Here is a 22976-nt window from a genome sequence, read left to right as displayed (position 1 = left end):
TGGTACCTTTAGGACGGCTTTTGATAATAAAACCAGCTGACCTGAATTCCTGTGGCTGGAACCCGAGAGTGTTTTCAGAAATTTAACCATAAATTTTTACTTAAGGGACTCAAATTAAGAAAGGAAGTGCTTTGGTCGCAAAATGGACGATTTGTGACCATTTGTGGACACTGCGAAAATCAGTGTGCATTTCTGTGTATATGTACCCAAATCAAGAAGTTCGATGTCTCGTGATTCTCTTTCGTGGCAACGTTAAGTACCTCTGCACTTTTCTCAAAATAATAAACTACGGCTATAAATTACATAGAACTGAACGAATATTTGATAAGCAATCAGTAACGAGTAATGCTGACTTGTGTACAGCATTCACACCAAGTGATAGCGCAAACTCACAAACTAAACGCGCCTACGTTCCCGCCTGTGCGATATTCAGCGATAAGAAACTAACCTTGTTACTCTGAAACCGTTAAAACTTACTAAGAGTATTTTCAAGTTATCTCACCTTGATTGATGTTATCAGCAGTCTGAGCAGTGTAAGATCCAGTTCCGTAAACAAAATTCAGAGTTACTCGTATCTTGATCCCACCATGCTTCGTAAACGTTTGAGCGCAACAACTCTCTGGCGCCAAAGTTATGCAGTATTGGTAGATAACAATTGATGCCGCGCTAACATATCGCTTGCAGTATTAAGGTGTGATAAGGCTCAGAGTTGATAGGTTTGGAAATAAGGCTGTTATGCTGCTTATCTCGTTCTCCATCTGATATTCTGGAGAATATTCTCAATTAGATAACGAAGTTGTCAAAACAACAAATGTTGTCACTAATACGACGCGCGTTGACGGTAAAGCAACGAAACTAGAGTGCGCGCGGAAAAGTCAGAGTATAAACAACAGTTATCAGGCATTTTAAACATCACCAAAAAGGAGAATTAATTTCGGTTCCTTCACACTCAGAAGATAATTTGTTCATATCAAAACAGGAACAATGTAGCGGGGTGTGGTGATATGTGCAATTTTAACAGGATGAGCTGACGGAAAAGCGATTTTTTATCATAGACCGCAAAATGCTAACAAGGCGAAAATTTCTCCCGGAATGAGCGCAGGCCGTGGTTTCCGTTGGTAAGGTGTGCCCTCTGAATACATCAAAATAATTGCTTTTAAAAATCAGTAAAGATTAGCTAGACCTATTCTGATTTCAATACAATGTATTACTTTTACCACAAACTATACCCTCTGATTGGAGGATCTATGGAGAATCTACAAAACGGACTTTTGACAACATACGATCGAAGAATGTGAAATATCTCTTGCATTTTGTACCAGTGTCAATTTCATTGCTGAAGACTGAGGGTTACTAAACGACGTAACAATTGGAATGTTTCTCAAAGGTGATAGTAAAAGAGTGCCCTGTTTTTCCTATTCCGGAAATCAGCCACTCCGCAGTGAAACCGGCACCAACCCAGGGCGAGCATTTCTGATAATACGACACTAATTTTCGCTGATTTTCAACAAGTCGGTCAAGAGTTTTTCTTGAGACGACCAGATCCTTAATTACCGCTAATGAGCAAGCAACTCAATTGAAATGTGCCAACTTGAAAACACGGGAAATTTCGTAAACTGTTGTTGAAACTTGAACTTTGATTATCGCGGTCATTCGGCCAGCATCCGTCAGCTCATCTCATCGATCGTTCGCTCGTTCTATTCTTCCACTTGTGCGTTCGTTTGGGTCTCAGTTTTGTCTAGCGCTTCCTCCGGTTTGACTGGTTTACTTTGTAATTCATGGGCATCAACATTAAATTAATTAAATACACTTAAGTTAAAACTGAAACATTGAGATAAAGTTTGTTCACGTTTTCATACTCTAATATCTGAATTGCTATTCGAGAAAGACTTAATTCTTTCTCTTTTAATTTTCAGCTCAAAACTTGAGTTCGAACGGCAAGTCAAAGTCATTTGCGTCACTTTGCTACAGTAATTTAACTTTTTTCATCAACCCCGAATAACTCGACCTTGTTTCCATAGCCCTTAAATCACAAAGACCATACCCGAGGTTTTTCTTCTCAAACTAAATTGAGCGGCTCAATTCCGTCTCACAACAGAGAAACGAGGTACAAATAACGCAAACAATTGATCGTATAAAAGACCCCTTACACCAATAATCTGCTGAAAACACAGACAATACTAATTATGTCGGGAAAGGAAGAGGCTTAATAACAAGATAATCCTCGGATTGGATAGATCAATCTGATTAACTTGGCTGGAAAAATTTTGTTCAAAAGGTAATTAGTCTTCAAGTTATTGCCAATTATTGCACTATTGCTCCGAAGGTTATTATGTGTTTTTTAGGCTACTTTCATGTACTTTCGTAGGCCAACCCGCCCTTTTTTCCACAGTTAGGTTAACACCACCTAAATACGCCTCTGCCAACATCTTGGACCAATAAGTTTGAAAACATCCATTGATAATTTAATGTAATTTATGGCCCATTAATAATCCTTAACGGGCAAACGGTAATTCAATAGATTTCTGGCTCACAGCTGCTTTAGTCAAGTATTGGTTTCATGACTGACCCTGAAACGTTTTCCTCGCCCGATGTTTAGTGCCGTGAATTCGACGAGAGGTAGACGGCTCCTTTCGGGTTTAATAAAAAGTTCGGCGGTGTTATCAAATACTGATAATGGTAGGTCTTAATGGCGAGACAAGTGCAAGAGGAAGATTATTTCTCGAAACCATTGGACTTAGTAAAAGCCTTGTAAACACATTAATTCTGGAAAGTATCATATTCCATATCACTCTCAGCTTCAAAACACGATGTTCAAAAACAATTCTGATAACCGCACAGGCCAGAAAAAAATACAGGCACGTCTGGTGATTTCTCACTGACAACAAGAACGAACCGTGCCAAATGTAACAAGTGTCTGTTTGTTAAGGGAAAACCCATTAAGGATGTGTTAAACCAGCTAAACCAGTTATCTTTGGAGGCCGAGAAATGTTTTGGGGTTTGGGGGTTGAAGAGCAAGCTGACCAATTCTTCGTCTACGTTGAAGGATGTTGTCCCAAAACGTAAAACTAAATGCAAGGCTGATTGGACTGCTAAAAAGGGCAATTTTATTGCCCAATATTCCGGTTAGACAAAACTAACCTTTAGTTAGGGGCTGCAAAAAGCTAACATTGCTGATCCTGATCTATATACACAAAGATTCGGCTTTACTTTGCTACTGTTTCTACAAGTGGTCCTTACATTATTCAGATGTTGTCCCAGTAGGCTTAAAAGCTTAACCAATCTTAACCGCTATTCAGATGTCTGAAGTAAAGATTAGCATATTGTCCGGCCTCGTTTTAAGAGCCGGGCCCTCACACTAAACAAAGGCATCATCCTTAACCCTTTTAGCCCTAACAGTGATCAGCATCAAATTTTCCCTTGTAATATCAACCCCTGAGGACATGAGAATAAAGGATATGATCATCCAAGGTGAATTTTCTTAAAATTTTAATAACTCCCCCCCAGTTCTTCTATAAGAAAAGTACGGGGACAAGATCGGAGAATTTGCTTTTTGATATTAGGGGTTAAAAAGGGTTAAGGGGTGCGCGTAATAAATCAAGCGTTCTGCAAAGTGCGGATAAGACAGAACAAGAAAACATAGGATGAAGTCTCTCACCATAGTTTCTTGGGAACACTTAACACCCCCCACGTTTAACACGTTGCTGTCTTTTTTTCGTTTGTGTTTTTAGATAGAAGCTATTTAAATTTTAACGTATAACGTTTGGTCTTCACATGACAGTAAGTAACGAAAGCTCGTCTTATTCCAGGTTTTGTTATCGCTCGATAAAAAAAACGTCTGCCCTCAGGGTAATTCATGATGACTGTGCGTGATTGAAATTAATCCGGTCTTGGAGGAAAAAAAGTACTGGTCTTAGAATATTTCAACATTCTAATCAAAACAGCAGTTACAGTGCTAAATAGAAACTTTTCATCTGGAAGTTAAATTAATGAAATGCAAATATTTTTAACTTGATAAATGAGTACGCAACTTAAGCAGCTGCGAAAAGAAAGCCTCAATTCTTGAATTTCTTTTCGCAGCTGTTTAAGTTACTTATCATCTTCCTCAAGTGCAAGTGTCCTTTATACCACACGCTTTTATCACGCTTCAGTACTAAAGTTCTTTTCATTCGTTTATTTTTCATTCGGTCACCTCTTCAAAACAATTGTACATTCCTAGTTTATTGCATCATTCTCACTCTCTCCCCGTTGGCTTCAAACTTCAAAACAAACTGTCGGCTTCTTGCAAACAGGCTCCCGAGTAGGGTGTAGAGCGAAGACTCTGGTCCCAGACCGAGCTCTTCGATACCCCACTTGGGAGCCTGTTCACAGGCTAGAGCACTTCGTAATTTGGAAGCTTCAAGGCGCTTTTCTAAGCCAAAAAAAAAATTTCTAGAGAAAAATACACGCTTTTAGTTGCTTGTGTTCACAGACAATAAACAGCGCTAAGATCATTTCAAAAACGGTGAAAATGGCCACAATTGTTGGGACGTATCACCTATTATGCACTCGAACAACATCAATTTGTTTGAACTTTGAGTTGCACATCTTGCATGCCTGCTCACTGTTTTTCTGTTGTGTTACATCCAGCAGACATGCTCGACACATTACATGCTGACATGGCAGGTGAAATATGGACATCTCAGAGAGATCCTTACCACACGACACGCACAGCACCATTGATTTTCTTTTGATGTTGTTTCTAAGAGTTTCCGATGGCGGTGGTGCAATCCTTTTTCGCTTTTCTTTCAAATCTGATGGATAACCATATCAGAATATTAATGTCATCCACATACTACTGGCAGTACAATAAAAAAGGCTCACCAGGACCATACCTTGACGACAGTCGAACCTGTATTGAGTGGTCACCCTCGGGGAATGGCTAAGTGAACACGTCAAACACAGTAAAAACGACATTCTGTATAACATTTGATAACTTAGTGTACAGTTTACTTTATGTACAAAAGCGCTCATAAAATCACTTACTTGGTTAAAAAACTGCAACGATAAAATGGTATGACAAAGGAGAACATGATACAGAAACGAACTAATAAAACATTAACGACAAGATCCTACCGATTCAGTATTGTAGGTCGTTAGAAATTCAATTGCCTGGCACGCCATTTATTTGAGTGGTTTCCTGTTAGAAAGTGACTGTTTATAACAGGTCAAGACAATAGAAACGGCTCATTGGGACATAGTAAAGGGAAGCAATTTTCGCGCGCGTTCGCGTGTTTCGCGCGCTTATAACGGACTACTCGTAGACTAGAAAATAGTGACAGCCTCAATCAAAATGAGCACCACTTTTAAATGTTTTCCGAATTAACGACATGCACCCTAGCTTTAAATCTGCCATTCCTGATCGTAGACATTTCAGTCCCAAAACAGAATCAAAGGGATAAAATTGGGTTCTGTCTTTTCATGCATCATGTAGCCTGCGAGCTCCTTCTCCCCTCTCCCCGCCCCTCCTCTTCCCCGAGAGCTTACTCGCAGGCTAATGCATCATGCAAAAGTTAGCACACCCATATTGTCATTGCGTTTTTATTTTTGTTGTGTTTTTCCCTGCCCAAACATTTGGTTCTGCGTGTACATTGGAATTCACGGGCCGGCAGGAAATATCCATCAGGTAATTATCCTTGCTGATGTCACACTTACGAGCACACCTTTCTCCCACCCTTTCTCCCCCACAAATTGGCTATACACCTGGGGCCCGTTTCTTGAAAGTCCCGGAAACTTACCGGGCCCGATAAGTATATTTTTAAATGTTTTTTCGCCGATTACACAGTGATTACAGACATGGTACTTGGCCAATGTTTTCATTGAATTATAAGATTTAAAATTTAGTATTCAAAGCTAACAAGAACTGACTTCTGTTAAGAAACATTTATCGCCAAAGACACTTATCGGGCCCGGTAAGTTACCGGGTATTTCGAGAAACGGGCCCCTGGGCCGAGTTCTTCAAAGTCGATTAAGTTAATCCTGGGTTAACGTTAACTTTGATTCGAGCTTTTAAACTACTAATCCAGCGACAATAAAGATTCTTCCAAAACATATTTGTCTCTCAATTTTGACTTAAACTTTTCTTTACCATTAGCTCAAAAATTAACTTTTAGAAACATTTTTAACGTGCAAAATGAAAACCTCGGTTAATTCTTCATCAGGGATTAGCGTTAATTGGCTTTAGAACAGCCAGCCCCTGATCTGTACCCTTCCCCATATTCGACCCGGTAAATTGCTCAAGAGCTCGTAAGTGTAAGACACCATCCTCCTAAAGGGAGATCGATCAAAGGGCAGCGTACAAACAGTGGAATGATGAAAACTTACCTGTTTTTGATTGCGTGATGTTGGCTTGTGTAAGTGTTGGCTTTTCCTGAAGATCTGTTCGTTTTCTTGTGAACATTTGAAGTCCTTGAAGTGTCCGATGCACTGCTGAATCAAGACTTTTAGAGACTGCTTCTTCGTGGCCAAGTTCTAGGACAGCCTCTACAATAAAATAAGTAAAAGTTACAGGTGACTTAACTCTTCAAAAGGTGAAACTCTGAATTTTTTAAAGCCGAACTTTTGATGTTGTTGTTTACACTATTAGTAAAACATTTAGGTGTATTGTAAGAGTCAAATTAATGTGTTCTCTTGATAGAAAGGGTACTGGTATTATTATAAGCCCCCTGGATGAAAAAAAAAAAGAAGAAAAATAAATAAAGAAATATTAGTGTATTCTCACTGACAGTTGTTTTCAAATGATACACTTATTGACTGGCAAATATAGTTCACAACCACAGTTCAAATATATGTATTTCATATTTTTCAATTCTATTCTTTGCCTCTACAGATACAGTATATTAAGAATTCACAAATTGATCAGCTCCTAGTTGGTTTGAAAGCTCAGTTGGTAGAGCACTGCACAGGCATAGCAGAGGTCATGAGTCTGAATCCTGTTCAATCCTTTGTTTTTGCAAAGTTTCATTAAATAACTGCGGTGGTCTCTCATTCTCTGTTACATTCCATATTCACTCAATGAAATTATGTTATATGTCGACTCATAGCCAATTGAGTGTACAGCATTGAATTGGGTATTAGCCTCCCACGTAGAAGTTCTTTAGGGGTTCGTCACGCGTTCCTGTGGGGCAGGAATGTGTGACAAACCCCTAAGGACGTCTGCATGGGAGGCTAATTGGGTATGAGCTTGTTTACATCTACAACAAGATTGTACTATACACACCCAACAGATCACTGAAACCCTGGATGATAATAAATTTAACTAACCAAAAACGATTCTATTTTTCCTCAACAGAAGCATTTCTTTTGTCATTTATCTGCATACCATATACAGCAGTGCTGCTGATAAGCACCAGTGATAACTCATAGCCAACACTTGCCTTGACTTGACTTAACACTGCTAACAGTGTCAAGTTTGATGAGAGCTTGTGTACAACAAGATTGAGAGTAATAATATTTTATAAAAACAGACAATTCCAGAAATGCAAAAGAAACTTTTCTACCCAAAAAATTTCACCGCCATTTTGTGGGACTTCTCCTCTCATCATATATTCAGTACATAAACCCCTTCAGGTGGCTGGTATACTGGAGGTTAATGCCCAAGGTTGAAAGATTTTCTGTTAAAAAAGAAAAGTTGGTCAAGAAGCAAAGCCTTGATGGAAACTGTAAAATTTTGAGGACAACTCTGAAGCCAAAGTCATTATCACCTGATAAATCAGCAAGCTGGAAAGGGCTTTATTTATTTTATAACCCTCTGATTATTCCTGAAACACATGGGCTTTACTGCTGAGAAGACAAAAAAGCCTGTGAGTGTTTTTCCTGTCAAAAAAATTGGATGACAGTTATCAAAACAGAAAACTGTTATCATCTGACAACTGCTCTCTCATTTTTTATCATGTGATGTGTTTTGGCCAATGAGAATGCGCAGAAATTAATCGGTGGGTTATAAGAGCTGATAGCCTTCTAGTAAGGAAACAATCAGAATACATAATTTCTCATGTTCAGTGAATTAACAGATGTAACTAATCATCTTACCTGTATGCTCTGTCGATACACATGGATTAGGATGTAAAACTCCTTGTTCACGTTTTGTACCAGATAGTTTCTGCATACTCAGAAACCCACTTTCCCTATGATTAACACTTTTGTAAGATTCCCTGAAAGATGCTTTACTGTCCACTTTCAATGAGGAATGATTGCTTTTACTGGAAACGTTGCTATCTCTTCCAACAGTTCTTCCACAACCAGATGTATTTACACCTGATGTCAACAGAAACTTATCAATCCTTACTTTAAGAGCACCGTTTGGTACAGGTTTGCATGAGTCTGAGAATACTTTTCCAGTAAATGGATTAGATGGCAATCTTCCCCATGATCTCTCTGCTGTGATGTGCTTTTCAAGCGTTACTGTATCAATATTGTGGCCGGATGGTAATAACAAGGGTACTGTCATGATTTCACATGTAATGGGATCAAGGAAATCTTCTGGAATAGAATCACTGCTACAGTTTAATGAAGGTCCAACAGTTCTCTCATGTTTCACCCCAGGAGAATCACTATTTGCTTTTCTGCCACCCTGAATTCTTTCCTGAATACCTAAAGCAAATTCCAAAATTTCTTGTTTGCAGAAAGCTGATGGTTGTCCCCAAATTTCAACTTTCCCAATAGCAGGTACACTGGATCCACTGAGTCTAGCAATTTTCAATGCTACATGAGTAACAGTTTTAAGCAAGTAAAGCCGTTGAAAGTCCTCCTGTTCAATGTCTGCCATCTCTACAGCATGGAGCCCTTGGATAGGGTACCTCTCTTGAAACATTTTGTTTTGGAGATGCACTGTTCTGCCTTCCTTGCCATCTAACCAAGCAACTTGAGTGAAGAACTGAGAGTGCTCATCTTTCACTGAGGCAGGTGTGATGTTAAGCTCATAGCTGTGACTGGAAATGAGTGTACATGTATCTTTTATTGAAGGTATGGATTCAGTAACTTGTTGGCTAACCCCTGCCTGGACAGAAGAGTAAAATGTAAAGTTTTTTTTAAAAATTATATAGAAACACTGAACATTTTATATGTAAGTTTCATTATCTACAATCATCATTTTGCAGTCTTGTTGCGTTGGCTTTGTATTTAACTTTCTTTTTCTGTAAAAGCAATACTGAAGACCTGCTGAGCTACTGGCCCATTAAAATCTATAGCTCTTTAATCTATAAAGTGCTAAGTTGCCTGATAAGCCATGAAGCCACCAAACCAGCCATTGTCTATTCATTTTCCATTGAAATGATTTTTTCTTCCTACACTGACAAACCACCCTGACATTTCCATATTAATAGAAGGACCCCGAAGACAAACAAATGGGAACTGGGATTTGCCCTTTTTAAAAGGGAAAATCAGATTTGACACACTGGGAATGGAATTTGGGCCGGGAAATGGCATTTGTAACCCCCTGTCAGGAGCCTCTTAAAATGCTGCTTTCCCAGTCTGCAGCATATGACAAAACTCAACAAGATCTCATGCATGCAGAGGAATTTTCTAAAATAAATAAAAAGAGAATTTTCTGAAAACTTGCACATGCACTTGCCATGCTCTGCAGACTGGCTATGAAAGTGACTGTATTCTGTGATTGCTAATTGGTATTGATTGGTATTGATTATCGATTTTATTCATTGAGCATGCTGGGGAATTATGTTGCCTGCAAGAAAAAACAACAACAAAAAAACAAAAAAAAAACAACAACAAAAAAAAAACATTACAATAACAACAACAACAACAACAACAACAACAAAAAAAACATTTTAAAAGGCCATGCTGCATGCCTGTGATAGGCTCGATTTCTGCCGCTCCATTGGGTCTGGTTTCATTTCCCGAACAGCGGCTAGTAATCAAGCCTACACTGCAGCTTGTGACATAGAGTGGTAACTATGTACAATTTATTAAGCACCACAGCTAGCGTCTGTACCTTGTTTGAGTCTGAAAGGGTTTCCTGTTTCATTCTTTTCTTCCTAGGGAACTGTGCAGATTTTCGGGTAGAGTTGTCTCTCTTTGCAGTAGAGGTACCTTTAGTTGCTATTCCCGCCACCAGGACTGCTATTCCTGATGAAATCTGCGAGCCTACTTTGGGTTTGATGATCAAAGATTCCACATGAATTGGAAAGGGGAGCTGGAAAAGCACCAGCGCTGGAGGCTTGATAAAATGAGCTGCAAGAAACCCTCGAGAACGTTCCCTGAAATCCATACTGACGAGATTACTGACAGAATATCCATCGGAGGTGACTACGTCGCAATCTACTCTAGATTCGAAGAAAGGATGAAGAAAATTCACGTGCATTTTGGAATTAACTTTCAAATTTTTGGAAACTTTGATTGCTTTGTAACCAAGCCTGCTTTTTTGTACTATGTAACCAGGCCTATCTTTTTGTCACTCCAAGATGGCGGCAAAGGAAAGCATCTGGGACATTGCCGAAATAGTAGAAATTGCTCTTCGTTTTCTTCCAGGTAGATACTTGGCAATAGCTGCACAAGTCTGTTGTCTTTGGCGTGACACGGTGGAGCGGATTCGAAGATCAAGAAGAGAGTGTGTCGTTTATTTATCTCCGGGCCATCAAAACTTTTCGGAATTTTCCAGGGATGTGGTAGATTTCATGAAAAGACAGCGTGTTGAGCCCAAAGCTGTACTGCTCTTCTCAGGAGCTCTGCCTTCGTCCAGTACATCTTTCATCAAAAGCTTTCTGCAGTCAATACAAAACTGTCTCCCGGTGAATTGTCCGTTCATTGGCTGTACCGGTCTTGGAGTGATCGGTTCCGGAAGTGCTAGCTCCAGTCAGCCATCTGAAAACTCAGAAGGCTTGTCGCTCATGATGTTTCCTCGTTGCGATGGAATTGAAATACACGACTTCCATGTGCCTCTTCGAAACAAGTACAAGAAGATCAGCGGTGTTAAATCGTTTCTTCCGGACATGACACTTCCCGTGAAGTTGGTAATAGTTCTGGCGCATCCATTGTCACTGGGGAAGCTTACTCATTTGACCTTGGCTTTGAGGTCGAAGTATGGCGATGATGTAAGATATTAAGAGGATCTATTTTAGAAAGATTTCCGCACAGCAATTATGCATACAATTTGCGACAGGGTTAGTAAGACAGTGGTGCATGTATTAATGTATAGCGCTTTGCGGAAGTCAAACTTTCTGTTAGCTTTCACCCAGGGGACCACATTGTAAAGATACATAAATTGTACATGCACCACTGTCACACTAACCCTCTTTCATAATCAGCATGCATGAATAGAGTTTGAGTCGCAGAATGTATACAGAATGAATATATCAGGCTGCGCAGAAATCTTGCTTTTCCTGAGTATTGCATGACATTTAATCATAATATAACCTTTGTACATCCTTCTCTCTCTACACACTTGTATAAATGTGTACTATTGTGACTGCAGCGCTGTGCAGTCTGCGGTTTGCTTCGCAAGTGCTTAGCTACCGCATCTGTTTTTCTTTGGCGAGCTACCCGCCATTTTGTTTTTGTTCACATGTAGTTTAATATTTATGCAGTTATCACAGTAATAGTAGTTCAACGGATGTTTGCTGTCCTTTAAAACGGCCTAAACGGTAAGATAAGTTCAAGAAGTATTGTACGCAACATTCTTTGGTTCATTTTTCACACTAGTTTTCAAGATTAGTTATAGCGAGTATTCTTTTGTCACGCAGATTGTTATCTCGGGAATAAGGAGTGTATCGGCATGTGCTGTAACCTGACCTGTGAATAAATGAGTTTTGGCCTCTATTTTACTTGTTTGCAACTCCTCCCATCATGTGCGACGGGAGGCCAGCCACAACTATCAGTTATCTGTTGAAGGATAAGCTTATGGAATGCTGGGGTGAATTTAGCATGGACTACCATTCCATCTAGTGAGAGTGTTATCATCATAACTGAAGCAAATGATTACCAGTAAGATGTGAATGTTATTGTGATTTAATATGAATTAAACTGAATGATGTTTTGGTGTTTCAGGTAGTGATTGTAGGTGGCTACAGTGATAATTATTTGTTCTACAACTCGGAAGTCACCTCTCGCGAGATTATTGGTCTGGTATTGGCTGGGAACTTACAGTCCACTTCTACCGTCATTACAGGTGGCACTAAAGTGGAATCTTTAGAGAATCTTCACGACTCAATTCTAAGACTTGTAAACTGCAATATACCCAAACAAAGCAGTTTCAGCTTGATGTTCTCATGCTTTTCCAGAGGAAGTATGACGTATGGTTATGAAAATGCAGAAAGCTCAGCCTTAAGAGAAATGTTTCCTCATGCAGCTCTTGCCGGATTTTATGGTAGTGCATCATTTGGATGTGACAGAGAGAAACTGAAATTAAGAGGCCTCAAGCCTGGAGGTAGAGATTTCTTGCACGTTGATGCATCAGTGTTATGTTTGGGTTCACTGATGCAGTCATAGAGGATGATTTCATGAAGTTGCATGTATCTCCATCATCATCATCATCATCATCATCATCATCATCATCATCATCATCATCATCACCACCAACATCATCATCATCATTATCATCTTCGTCATCATCATTAGCTGTCATGATTGATTACATGCATATTACATCATTTTATCTTTGCAGCCTTAATGGTTAGTTTATAAAATTAATACCAAACAACACCATGAGTATGAGTGCAAGCAGTCACTCGGCAGTTTACACATGCCATACACAAGATCACATAGCACCTTGAAACTGTGATCACTAATGTACATGTACGACAAACCTTAAGAGTCCAAATTCGTAGATTTTTTTCTGTACTCGTGCTTACACTCATCCCTGCATTACTAAAATGAACACAACGACATAAGCATGACGTAAGCAGCTATGTTTGTGCTTGTGCTTGCCTCGAACAAGCTTTCACTTAGGCTTCGTCATCCTCGGAGACCCAGGGGCAGTTAGTCGGGTAGCAGGGATTTTCGTGGGCGAAAGTTTACTGTAAGAACGGTAAACTTTCGCCCACAATAATCCCTGCTACCCGACTAACTGCCCCTGGGTCTCCGAGGATGAGGTTTCGTGTGCTTTTGAATTTATGAATTTTGTCAAGGAGTTGTTAAAAATACTTGAGAAATACCAACAGTAATCATACTTATTTCTTGTAACGAAAAAGTTGCAAGCAATTGTTGCTGTATGTTCGTTCAGTTCCAAGGCATCTTTGATGAGTTTTGGAATGATAAACACTTGAAGTTATAATTATTCGAAGTTAAGTCGTTTTATGGACTGGTGAAGACATTAAATTCCTTTAGAAACCGTAAATCCTCAACGTCAAATGGGTCTAACAGAATGCAACTCTCATCCCGGCGAAAGTGGCCAAACGTTATGATGAAGAATACATACGATAAAGTACTGATAAAAACGGAGCTACCTGAAGACGCTTCTTAATGAGAAGGCTTGAAAACGCTTTTAAAAGTAAAGACTCCATAACTAACGCACGTACAGTGTACATTAAAGTGCTGATAGAAACGGAGCCATCTGAACAGGAGACTCAAACACGCTTTTAAAAGTGAAGACTCTTTAAAAAAGGCGCTTGTAAAAGCGAAGACTGTTAAAACTGCTTCTAGAAATGTGGAGTTTTACGTTTGATGCAACGTTCTAGTATGGACGGGTGAAGACTAACCTCTAAAATCGCTGGTGCCGTTCATATTAAATTTTTTTATGGAGATGAGAGGCGATATGAATGCGTACGCGTTCTCGATAGTTTTAGTGTCTTGACTAGAGCTAGTGCGCAAGTACACTGACAATTTCCGCGGCGTTATTTTCTATTTACACCGGCTTCATTCCGTTTTTCATCGCCTTCAACGCTTGTTTACCGGCTCTTACAAACTGATACGACGTCTAACACCAATAGGTCACTATATATTTAGACGAAAATTTGTTGAATTATGATGAGGAAACGAGCATGTTCCTAGTGTATATATATAAAAATTTAATTTCGGGAAGCAGCATAGACAGGATTTCAATCTAGTCGAATTGTGAATTGTGTAAACATTTTTTTTCGATATTATCGTCCGCCATCTTTATGTGGGCGAAAAATTTTCTCCAGGACCCGCGTTGTTCAAAAGCAGGATTGAGCTTACCCACGTTTAGCATTAATTTCGAACTTTACAACGTGGATTGCTGGAAAGTCTTTATTGTTCTACATTAGAGTTCGACTTTTATCAGTTTTTACTAAAAGTTAGTGGCGGAAACTCTTTTTAAACAGGAAAACAGTTCAGAGACCATGTTTAACTTTAATCGTTGGTTAACGTAAATTCACTTTTGGACAAATGGGCCCTGGCCGCTGAACGGAATACACTGATATTAAAATGAGTCTAAACAGCAAGTGACGCAAAGAATATTTTAATTTAAACAAATAAGTGCCTCGCACAATTTTGCAGTGCATTACAGTACTTCGTTAGTATATGAATGGTTACCCTACGTTTTTTCGAAACATTACTCTGTCTAAACGCGTGGGTAGAATTTGTAATTACAGTGCAACGAACTCAACCGGGGCCACCCAACATTGATCAGCCAATCACAGGTCATGTTTACAACAAAGGAGTCTGGCTTTGGTAGTTTGTAAACCAATCAAAAAATAGAAAATTTCTTTAAATTTCAAAGTGTCGTTTTTTTCAGTGGCCCAGGTTAAGTTCGTTGCACTGTAAGTAAAACTAAAATTATTGATTCTGCAAGCTACCATGTGGAAAATACCACGTAAAAAATACCCAACTGTTGCCCAATTGCTTTAATTTTAAACGTAACAAACAGACTAAATATCCATATGACTGGTAGAACAGTTCACATTGGCTGCCAAGATATAAATTCCCTGCAAGAATAAAACATGAACTTTCGATCAATCAGGAGCTCGCAAAATCCAGCAGTAACTTTATCCAAGGTACGGAAAAAGATGGCGGCTGTACATTTTACCACAATACCTTGCGAACGTAACACAGTCAATAGGCACATAGAAAGCTACATTTTTTTGCGATATTCATCCCTGTACTAACAACAAGGTGTATGCTAGGTTTGAAGGTTTTAGAACTTTTCTAAGGGTTTTCGTACGCTAATAATTATGGGTAAATATAACTGTACCAACCACCATCTTTTTCAGTGCGGTGGATTGCCGCTCCGGCCGAGTTTTCCCGCGCTTTGTACGTGTTACATGCTGGGATACTCAGTACGTTTGTTTGCTTGGCTATCCCTTATATTAGCATATTGAAATGTCTACATAACAAGAGAACACAGTGGTATTTAAAAATATTTCGATTTCAACATAAAAAAGGAAGCAATATTTGCATTGCCATAAAACATTAACAGAAGAACTTCATTATGATCTCGCTGAGATCTGTACAGGCCTACAGATTTGGGTTGATTCCAATGATTTGCTTCTAACTCAACTGAAAATAGAACTCTGATGAATCGCCTGCGATGAACAAAACAGCCCGAACTGTTTATCGTATAGAAAGTATAACTTTCTAAGTCTGCTCATCTCTTTGAGCAATTCATATATATACATCTTGACGCAAACTTTAGATCGTTGTTCTGTTTAAACACGCAGTCTCAACAATTTCTGACAGTCTCACAGGATTCCTACGTTCCAGGTTAGCGTTCTGTCGCATCATACGGTCGATGCGGGGACTTCACTTTCCAAATTCTTCACTTGAAGTTGCTGAACTTCGCCTAGTAAAAACGAAAATTTACAATTAGCGCATTTTTTTACTTTAATCTGTCACCAATATTAGTCAGGTAGATTAGTGAGCTTTTGATCAGCAAAACCTTGGAATCCGCTACGTAGAGGCTATAGATTGAAGTTGTTGATTTTGTGCAAGTTGGACGCAGGTAAACTGGCCCATGAAAAGATAAGGTCCAACTGTTTTATAGTTGGACGGCTTACAAGTTGGTTTCACTTTCCAAAATCAGAAAACTCTGTTGTTTTGGCAGAACCTCTGAGATGGGGACAGAGGTATTAAAAGGTACCCATGTATACATTTATTTTATCACCGTCGTCGTCATCTCAACGGGACCTTAAGCAACGGCGACGGCAACGACAACGCCGCAAAACAATAGGTTTAACGAGGAAAAACAATAACTCTGCGCGTACGTTTTAAATATTGGTACATTTCTTTGCTGTAAAACAACAACGGGAAATGACCAAATTTAAGTGTTACGTGAACACACCACGGTGAATTTTGCATTCTCTCTCTTAACTTAAACGCCACTCCAACCAATTTGGTTCCTGGGCATTTCGCCGTTTCTGTAGAAGTTGAACGAGTTGAAATAATCGCAAAGTAGCACAAAAGTTATGTTTTCAATTAACGTTTTCATTGGCGTCGTCGCTTCTTAAGTTCCCTCGTCCGAGTTGTGGTCGCATCGTGATCATCATCATTACCATCATCACCACTGTCATCGTCATCATCATAATTATCACCTCTGTGTCGTTATTGACGTCATGATAATCATTATCATCAATTATCATCATGATTTTCACAGCCACCACTACGACCACCATTGCCGTCGGCATCATCATCATCATCATCATCATCATCATCATCATCATCATCATCATTTCGGACATCGGGTTAGTTCAATACACGATACAACGTTCCACGAAATTCTCCGTCTTGGAAATATTTCCCCTAGTACACAATTTGGCTTGGACATTGCCAGACATGTTCACTGTAACGGTTATAGCTAATTATTAAATGTATACCACACCCATATCGTGGAAGAGGTTTGCTCCGGCACAAGGAAACCGCAAGAGACCAGCCGGGAATCCGTTGACACTGATAGCTGATGCAGGGATAGGCGGAAAGAACACGACATTGTGTAACCATGGCAACTGATCATGTCCTCCAGTGGCAACATAAGGCGCGAAAGGTGCACCGCCAATAGAGTTTAGTCTTGTATAGACGAAACCGCTGTTCCAAGTCACCGCGGGAGCTGAGTTGGTGCTCTCGGTGCTGTAAATGTAAAAGAAAAATACAAAATATTCCAGGTTAACGTTAGGCTATCGAAACGAAATGTCTATCTCTGCTCCATATTCCACTGCCACAGAAAGTTTCATATTTCGGCCAGTTAGCTTATGTAATACAAACAAAGCTAAAACTGACAACTTGTGAAGTGGTTTATACGAGCAAGCCACGCCCTTCATAGTACGACGTCTATGACAAGAGAGTAGCACATCCCATTAGCTACGCAAGGGTGACATACTATTTGATCGATAAAGACTTGAATTCCGGAAAGAATTGACTTTAGTGGAATTAAGAACTTTGGCTAGAAATGTTCGAGAATTGCATCTCGTAAGGTTGTCTCTTTTTAACGAAAATGTCAAACGACCAAATTTTTCGTTTTCTTTAATTAAGTTTATTTCATTTCCAAACTTGTACGACTTGTACACTTGCAGCATAATCACCACAAATGCCTAAAAACCCATTAAGACACTACACGCCATATGTGAGTTTAATAACATTTTTTTTCCCTTCGATCCGGCTAAATTTAATTCCCTCTGTTAAGATTTTAACATGTTAACGACTCTTAAAGAAACCTGTTTTTCACTTGAATGGAACCCTCTTTCTTCAGGTGCATTTGCAAACGAGAAAGTTAAGTTCCATTCGCCAATCTGCTTTTCGCACCGCGCAATACTTTGTCATATTTAGTTCACCTCAGGTTTGACGGTTTGACATTGGTTGATACTAGCCTAGTTGAGGAGCGCATTTCTGGTTCTCCTCTTTTGGTTTTCGGGAGGGAGGGGGCGCTAAAAGCATTTTTTGCTCATTAATTATCATTGAATGGCCTAACGAAAGTTTGAATGACGTCAATATTTGTTTTCCTATGGACTATGTCAGCTGGGGCACGTGCGCAGTAGAGTCCGGTTGAGATAATTTGCATACAACTCGTCACGGGATTTTTGCTTTTCCGCCATTGCAAAAGCTTTCAAAAATATCGTAACAAACAGCTTCTCTAAGTACTAAAGAACGTTTGTAAATAAAACTTTAGGGAAATTTCTGAAGATGAACGCGTTTCAAACAGATGAAAACAGCTGCCTGAACCCTCTGATGGTATTTAAAAAGCCGGTTGGGTCAACGATTTCAAAGTGCTTCTCATCAACGCACGCATGGGCCTGGGATGACATAGTCCCTTAAATTTCCCCTCATTTTTTGCTTTCGTCCCAACCCTCGAGCGACAAAGAGTAGAAAAACGCTATCAACACACAGAAAAACCCAACAAAACATCGGAAAGTGATCAGGCTAAATTGATACCTTTGAGGAAATACTGCCTCTGATTCACTCAACAATAAGTTTTGCGAATATGGTTGGTCCAATGATGGAATAACGTCTGCCAGTTTCCATGGTGTTTCGCTTAGAAACGGCGAGCCTGATTGGTCAGCTAACGATGAAAAATGATGCAGTTTGTATGGTGTATTGCTTGGATATAAGGGCGGCGAAACTGATTGGTCGACTAACTGCGTGTTGTCTCCTTCCTTCCATGGTATTTCGCTTGGAAATGATGGTGTATTTGATTCATCAGTTAACGGTGTGACGTATGCTGTTTTCACTGGCGTTTCGCACGAAGCTGACTGACCAGCTAACGTTGTGAGGTCTGTCTGTTGCCCTGGTATCAGTTCACTTGAAGATAAAGGCGAACAGGTCTCTGATTCTTCCACTGTGACCTCTTCCAGTTTGCATCGCTTCCCGAGTTTACGGAGATTATCCGGGCATTCAGTCGTTTTCTTCCGGAGCCGTCTTCGGGCGTTAGCAAACCAACTCTTAAGCTACAGCAATAAAGATCAAGAAGATACTGACATTATCTAATTTACCTTACGATCTTAGCATGGTACTCTAAAAGTTTAGTTAGTGACAGCTTTTATAAGTTAGACAGTGTTCCACTTGGCAACGTTTCGTGGGACTTGTCTCCGTACAAAATCGCGATACGAATTACACGGAAAAGTAAGCAAAAACATAACCTCTGGGAACGCCTGCGAGGGGGTACAGGTATGTGCAGCGCCAAAGGGTATGGGTTTTTGTGCCGTTATACAGATTTTAACCATTTCGGTCTGAAAGTCTGGAAACAGGTATGGATTTTACGGAAATGGGTATGGCTTCTAGAAACCAGGTCTAAAATTGAGTGCTGGAAAATTAGATATTTTGGTATAAAATAGGGTCAGGGTGTGGTGAGCTGAGCCGCACACTCCCCATCAAAAGAAGGAGGCCGAAAGGAAGGTGCAAACGAGATCTAAAGCTTCAACGGAAGCCAAATACCACGGAGTTAAAACCTAATTCCTAGCATTTGATACTTCTTAAGAACGATAAAATGACCTAAAACGAAGGACAAATGAGACGTATGATCGGCCTCTAAACAAACATTACCAAGAGCCAATTCAACGAGAACAGAGCATCACTCCGCGAGAAATAAAGCAAATCAAACATTCCACGACCGGACTTGCCTTGAACAGCCTTTTAGAGCGAGGCGTGTGGTACACGGCCCCCTTACCCACGAAAAATGAGCTCATTCCGGACATGCAAACAAAACTCACTTTGATCAATACTTTGATCAAGAACATAGACACTATAGGATTTGGGATGAGACAGTAATCAGATGTAGATGCAGGACACGTAGCTTTGCTAATTTCTAAACAAAATGCACAGCTTTAAGTTTTTTTTTTTCAATTTCATCTTAGACACGACCACCTCTTTTAGAGTCTGCAGATGTAAAGTGACGTGACAAGGCTTTCAACCCTTTAATACCGCCACAGAATCGTTCCAATGCTCCGCTGCAATTTGCCTCTGTAACCCAACATCACCTGAACAAGGGTAAGTCTGTGTTTCCGCGCCAACATCAACTTCTCAGTCTCTGTGGGATATGGACCATGCTCTGTAAACCACGCCTGCAAAGCATTACTGGTATCCTTGGGGATTCCTCGCTTCTTACGAACACCAGAAGGGCAAATACTTTGGGGAGGAAGAAACCTAGGAAGGAAACGAATCAATTAGGACACAGCTAGAGAAAAAGTATCCAGAAATGAGTAGTCATGTGTTTCTCTGAAGGAGGGGACGTTGAGTTGAAAAGCACCCATAATTAAGCAGGGTAATGGTCCTCAGAGATAATAAAATGATCGAATCCATAACAGGTACAAGACAGTTATCTCGAGGACAAAACTACTAATTCTACCCCCAAAACGTGTCAACCAGGTGCAAGGATCCCAAAAAAAGGATATTAAACATCCTAAGTATCATGTACATGTTAACTCCTACCAGGTAGAATCATTACCCAGACAAATCCTCAGCTGTGCTAGTCTCCAGGCACCTAACTCAAAGTGATGCAGACTGGGAATGAAAAGAACTAAAGAAGATTGTTAGGGACCTCCCCATCCTACGTCCAGGGCTCTGTCATGCAGTCCCAGGGCTGCTCTCTAGCTCAAACACTGTTCCTTTCTTTGTTAAAGTTACCTGAGGAAGATTTCCCCCAAGTAATCTGGGGAGAGGTGGGGGGGGGGGGGGGAATTTGGGGATTCCTGCACCCTTCAAGTCTGGGGCGCTTTCCATTCACCAAAAAAAACCGGTTCAAGATTTCGGAATTTTTGCTGGTCAAATGGAACGGGTCCTTGAACTTGAGAGTCACGTGAGGAGGCTTACAGTCAACCCAGGTCACGCGTGAACGATATTTTTGAAGTTTGAACGGAGTTTAGAAATTTACATGTCAGTTTTGAAAATCGCCAACGAGATTTCAGAGTTCCCGTATAAATTTCCCTAGCTTATTGACGGTATAAAGCTATGAATTTTTCTTTACATTGCAAAATTGAATATTTGAAGAATAACAATTGTTTCCCAAGTATTTTGAATCTTTTTTTCAGTTAATGCGTCTTTTTCGGAACGATTTCCAGAGAAATGTCCAACATTCCATTCACACGTCAGACATTACAAAGCGAAATTCGAATGTTCATTTCATTCTTGGAAATACTGTTCACGCGTGACCTGGATTGACTGTAAACCTATCGTTGCTGGTCGTAGGTAAGTGACATTCGTGGTTTAAGAAAACGTCGAAAATCTCAGACAAAAAACTACAAGCAGAACATTGATACACTTCCGTAGCCATGTTGTTTGCGGCTCTTTCGGCTTGCGTGACGTTCGCGCTCGGACTGGGAGACTAAATCCGACACTCATCGCGAATGGAACACAGAAAATTCGGTAATTCCGGAAATTTCGGAAAGAAGGGTAAGCTCAAAAGGTAGTCCTAAATTTTCGGAAATTCTTTCCCGAACTTTTCCCGTTCCATTGGATTTCTGACCGGAAATCTCGGAAATTTTGACTGAATGGAAAGCGCCCCTGGTTTCTGCCCATTTTCCAAGGCTCTCCTGTTACCGCTTTTTCTCTTGCTAGATCTTACACAACGCTGTAGAATTTATCTCCTTTACTCCTGTTTACCGTCCTCCCTTTCCCTGTCTCCCTATACCTCCCAACCTCCTTTTTTATTTTTCCTAGTTCCCAACCACGTGTCCCCTCCTGCCACCGGTAATGACGTCTGTCACCACTGTGGTAGCTGTAATTTCTTGGAAACGAAGCAACTGCACAAGGACCCAAAAGCAAAATAACTGATAAACGACGAGAAAGAGACAACAAACAAGTTGTTCCTACGATGTCACGGTTGATTATCGAGGAATATCAGTAAAGTGACAATTTGACTGCAAGAAATACAATGTTTACTTAGCAAGAATCTTTGTTGACAAAATTGTAACTCAGATCAATTCAGTTTGCGTTTCTAAATAAACGTAACTATATATTGTGCTAAGATCGACTTTCGTTGGTATTTTCTCAAAACCACCCGTACTGTTCATACCTTAAATGAAGAGTTAAATACGTCAAAGCCCACAAACGAAGAACAGGTTTTCTCAATTAACCGGTGTCAAGAACCGCTTATCAGATCAACGCACAAGAAGAACGAAGAAAATACCATACTTTTTTCCCCGTAAATATCTAGTGGCAAAGTATAGGTAGAACTTTAGGGTTCTGAAATTGTCCAATTTTAGGAAATCTGTGAAATGGAATAAGTAATTGTACAGTTTCAAAACTTGCAACAAAATGTAACAAATTTAGTTGTTTAAGCTCATTAAACAAACCTTTGACGCAGACGATATCGCTGAACAGGATTTTGACATTTAGCTTCATAGTAATGCGCTTCGTCCCACAATTCGATAAGATCTTCACCGTGGGAGAAATTTCCTTCCTAAACAAGTAAGTAATTAAATAGCAGAAATGAACAAGTTCGAAACAAGTTCACGAAATGAACACGTTCCAAAATAATTGAAACGTACAAGCTGGAAGACTTCTTTTTCCGCAAAAGTAACAATTCAAGACTTCACCTCAATTAATCTGTAGACTGTTTGCACCTCTTTTTTGTTCCAAGCGAGAGCGATCTTAGCTCTTGTGATATCTTCGTTGTTATTGTATTCTTGATTGTTGGGAAGACAAGACAACAATCGCTCAATTTCCGCGAACTTGCTGCAACAGACAAGGCGTTTCATCAGCTTGCCCATGGTGTTAGCGTCGGACTGAGAAGCTAAAATTTTCCTTAGATAGCGAGTTCGTTTCATGTTTCTGATGTAGGATTTGAAAATTCCGAGAAAAAAAAATCTTAGGTTGTCACAGGCCACCGTACAGTGCAGGTTTTCCACGAGAACCGATGACATGAATGTTGAGTGTCACGTGCCTAGTCATTGACGGGCTAAAGTTAAACCCAAGTCGTGAGATAGAACAATTCCTATTGGTTGATGGTGCATTGGTTCAGACTTTCACGCGGCATCTATTTGGTTTGCTAAACCAATAAAATTTCAACAAATCTCGTCGACGTGATAGTGCATTCCTTCATATGCAAGCTGTCTTCAATTAAATGCCTTGTAGTGCAGCTATTTTTCCTTACTGTGGCTTTAAAT

At 39.9% G+C, this 22976-nt stretch overlaps 3 protein-coding genes across 5 annotated transcripts; 1 reads left to right on the top strand and 2 right to left on the bottom strand.

Annotated features, from left to right (window-relative positions):
* Positions 1-3122: 3122 nt before the first annotated feature.
* LOC146470519 (RING finger protein 37-like) lies at positions 3123-10384 on the bottom strand. 3 transcript variants are annotated; one of them, XM_085122616.1, is made up of 4 exons: positions 9989-10384; positions 8071-9037; positions 6364-6510; positions 3123-4793 (listed from the first exon to the last, which is right to left on the bottom strand). In XM_085122616.1, exons 1-4 carry the CDS (start codon positions 10355-10357, stop codon positions 4534-4536), a joined length of 1743 nt encoding a protein of 580 aa, XP_084978742.1. In that variant the 5' UTR covers positions 10358-10384; the 3' UTR covers positions 3123-4533. The 3 variants fall into 3 exon arrangements, with proteins under 3 accessions (XP_084978742.1, XP_084978741.1, XP_084978743.1); XM_085122615.1 differs by having other exon boundaries at positions 4390-4793; positions 6364-6522; XM_085122617.1 differs by lacking the exons at positions 3123-4793; positions 6364-6510 and adding an exon at positions 7525-7768.
* Positions 10385-10429: 45 nt separating this feature from the next.
* LOC146470518 (F-box only protein 22-like) lies at positions 10430-14397 on the top strand. The gene is made up of 2 exons (XM_085122618.1): positions 10430-11087; positions 12040-14397. Exons 1-2 carry the CDS (start codon positions 10458-10460, stop codon positions 12478-12480), a joined length of 1071 nt encoding a protein of 356 aa, XP_084978744.1. The 5' UTR covers positions 10430-10457; the 3' UTR covers positions 12481-14397.
* Positions 14398-15629: 1232 nt separating this feature from the next.
* On the bottom strand, positions 15630-22779 carry LOC146470517 (uncharacterized). The gene is made up of 6 exons (XM_085122043.1): positions 22407-22779; positions 22164-22270; positions 19851-20016; positions 18310-18821; positions 16766-17010; positions 15630-15730 (listed from the first exon to the last, which is right to left on the bottom strand). Exons 1-6 carry the CDS (start codon positions 22731-22733, stop codon positions 15669-15671), a joined length of 1419 nt encoding a protein of 472 aa, XP_084978169.1. The 5' UTR covers positions 22734-22779; the 3' UTR covers positions 15630-15668.
* Positions 22780-22976: the final 197 nt, after the last annotated feature.

Source organism: Pavona decussata, unplaced genomic scaffold, assembly GCF_977016875.1.
Source record: "Pavona decussata unplaced genomic scaffold, jaPavDecu1.1 SCAFFOLD_114, whole genome shotgun sequence".
In the NCBI taxonomy this organism is placed as follows: Eukaryota; Metazoa; Cnidaria; class Anthozoa; order Scleractinia; family Agariciidae; genus Pavona; species Pavona decussata.
Note: the sequence above shows the minus strand (reverse complement) of the source record. Positions and strands in the feature narration are given on the sequence as shown.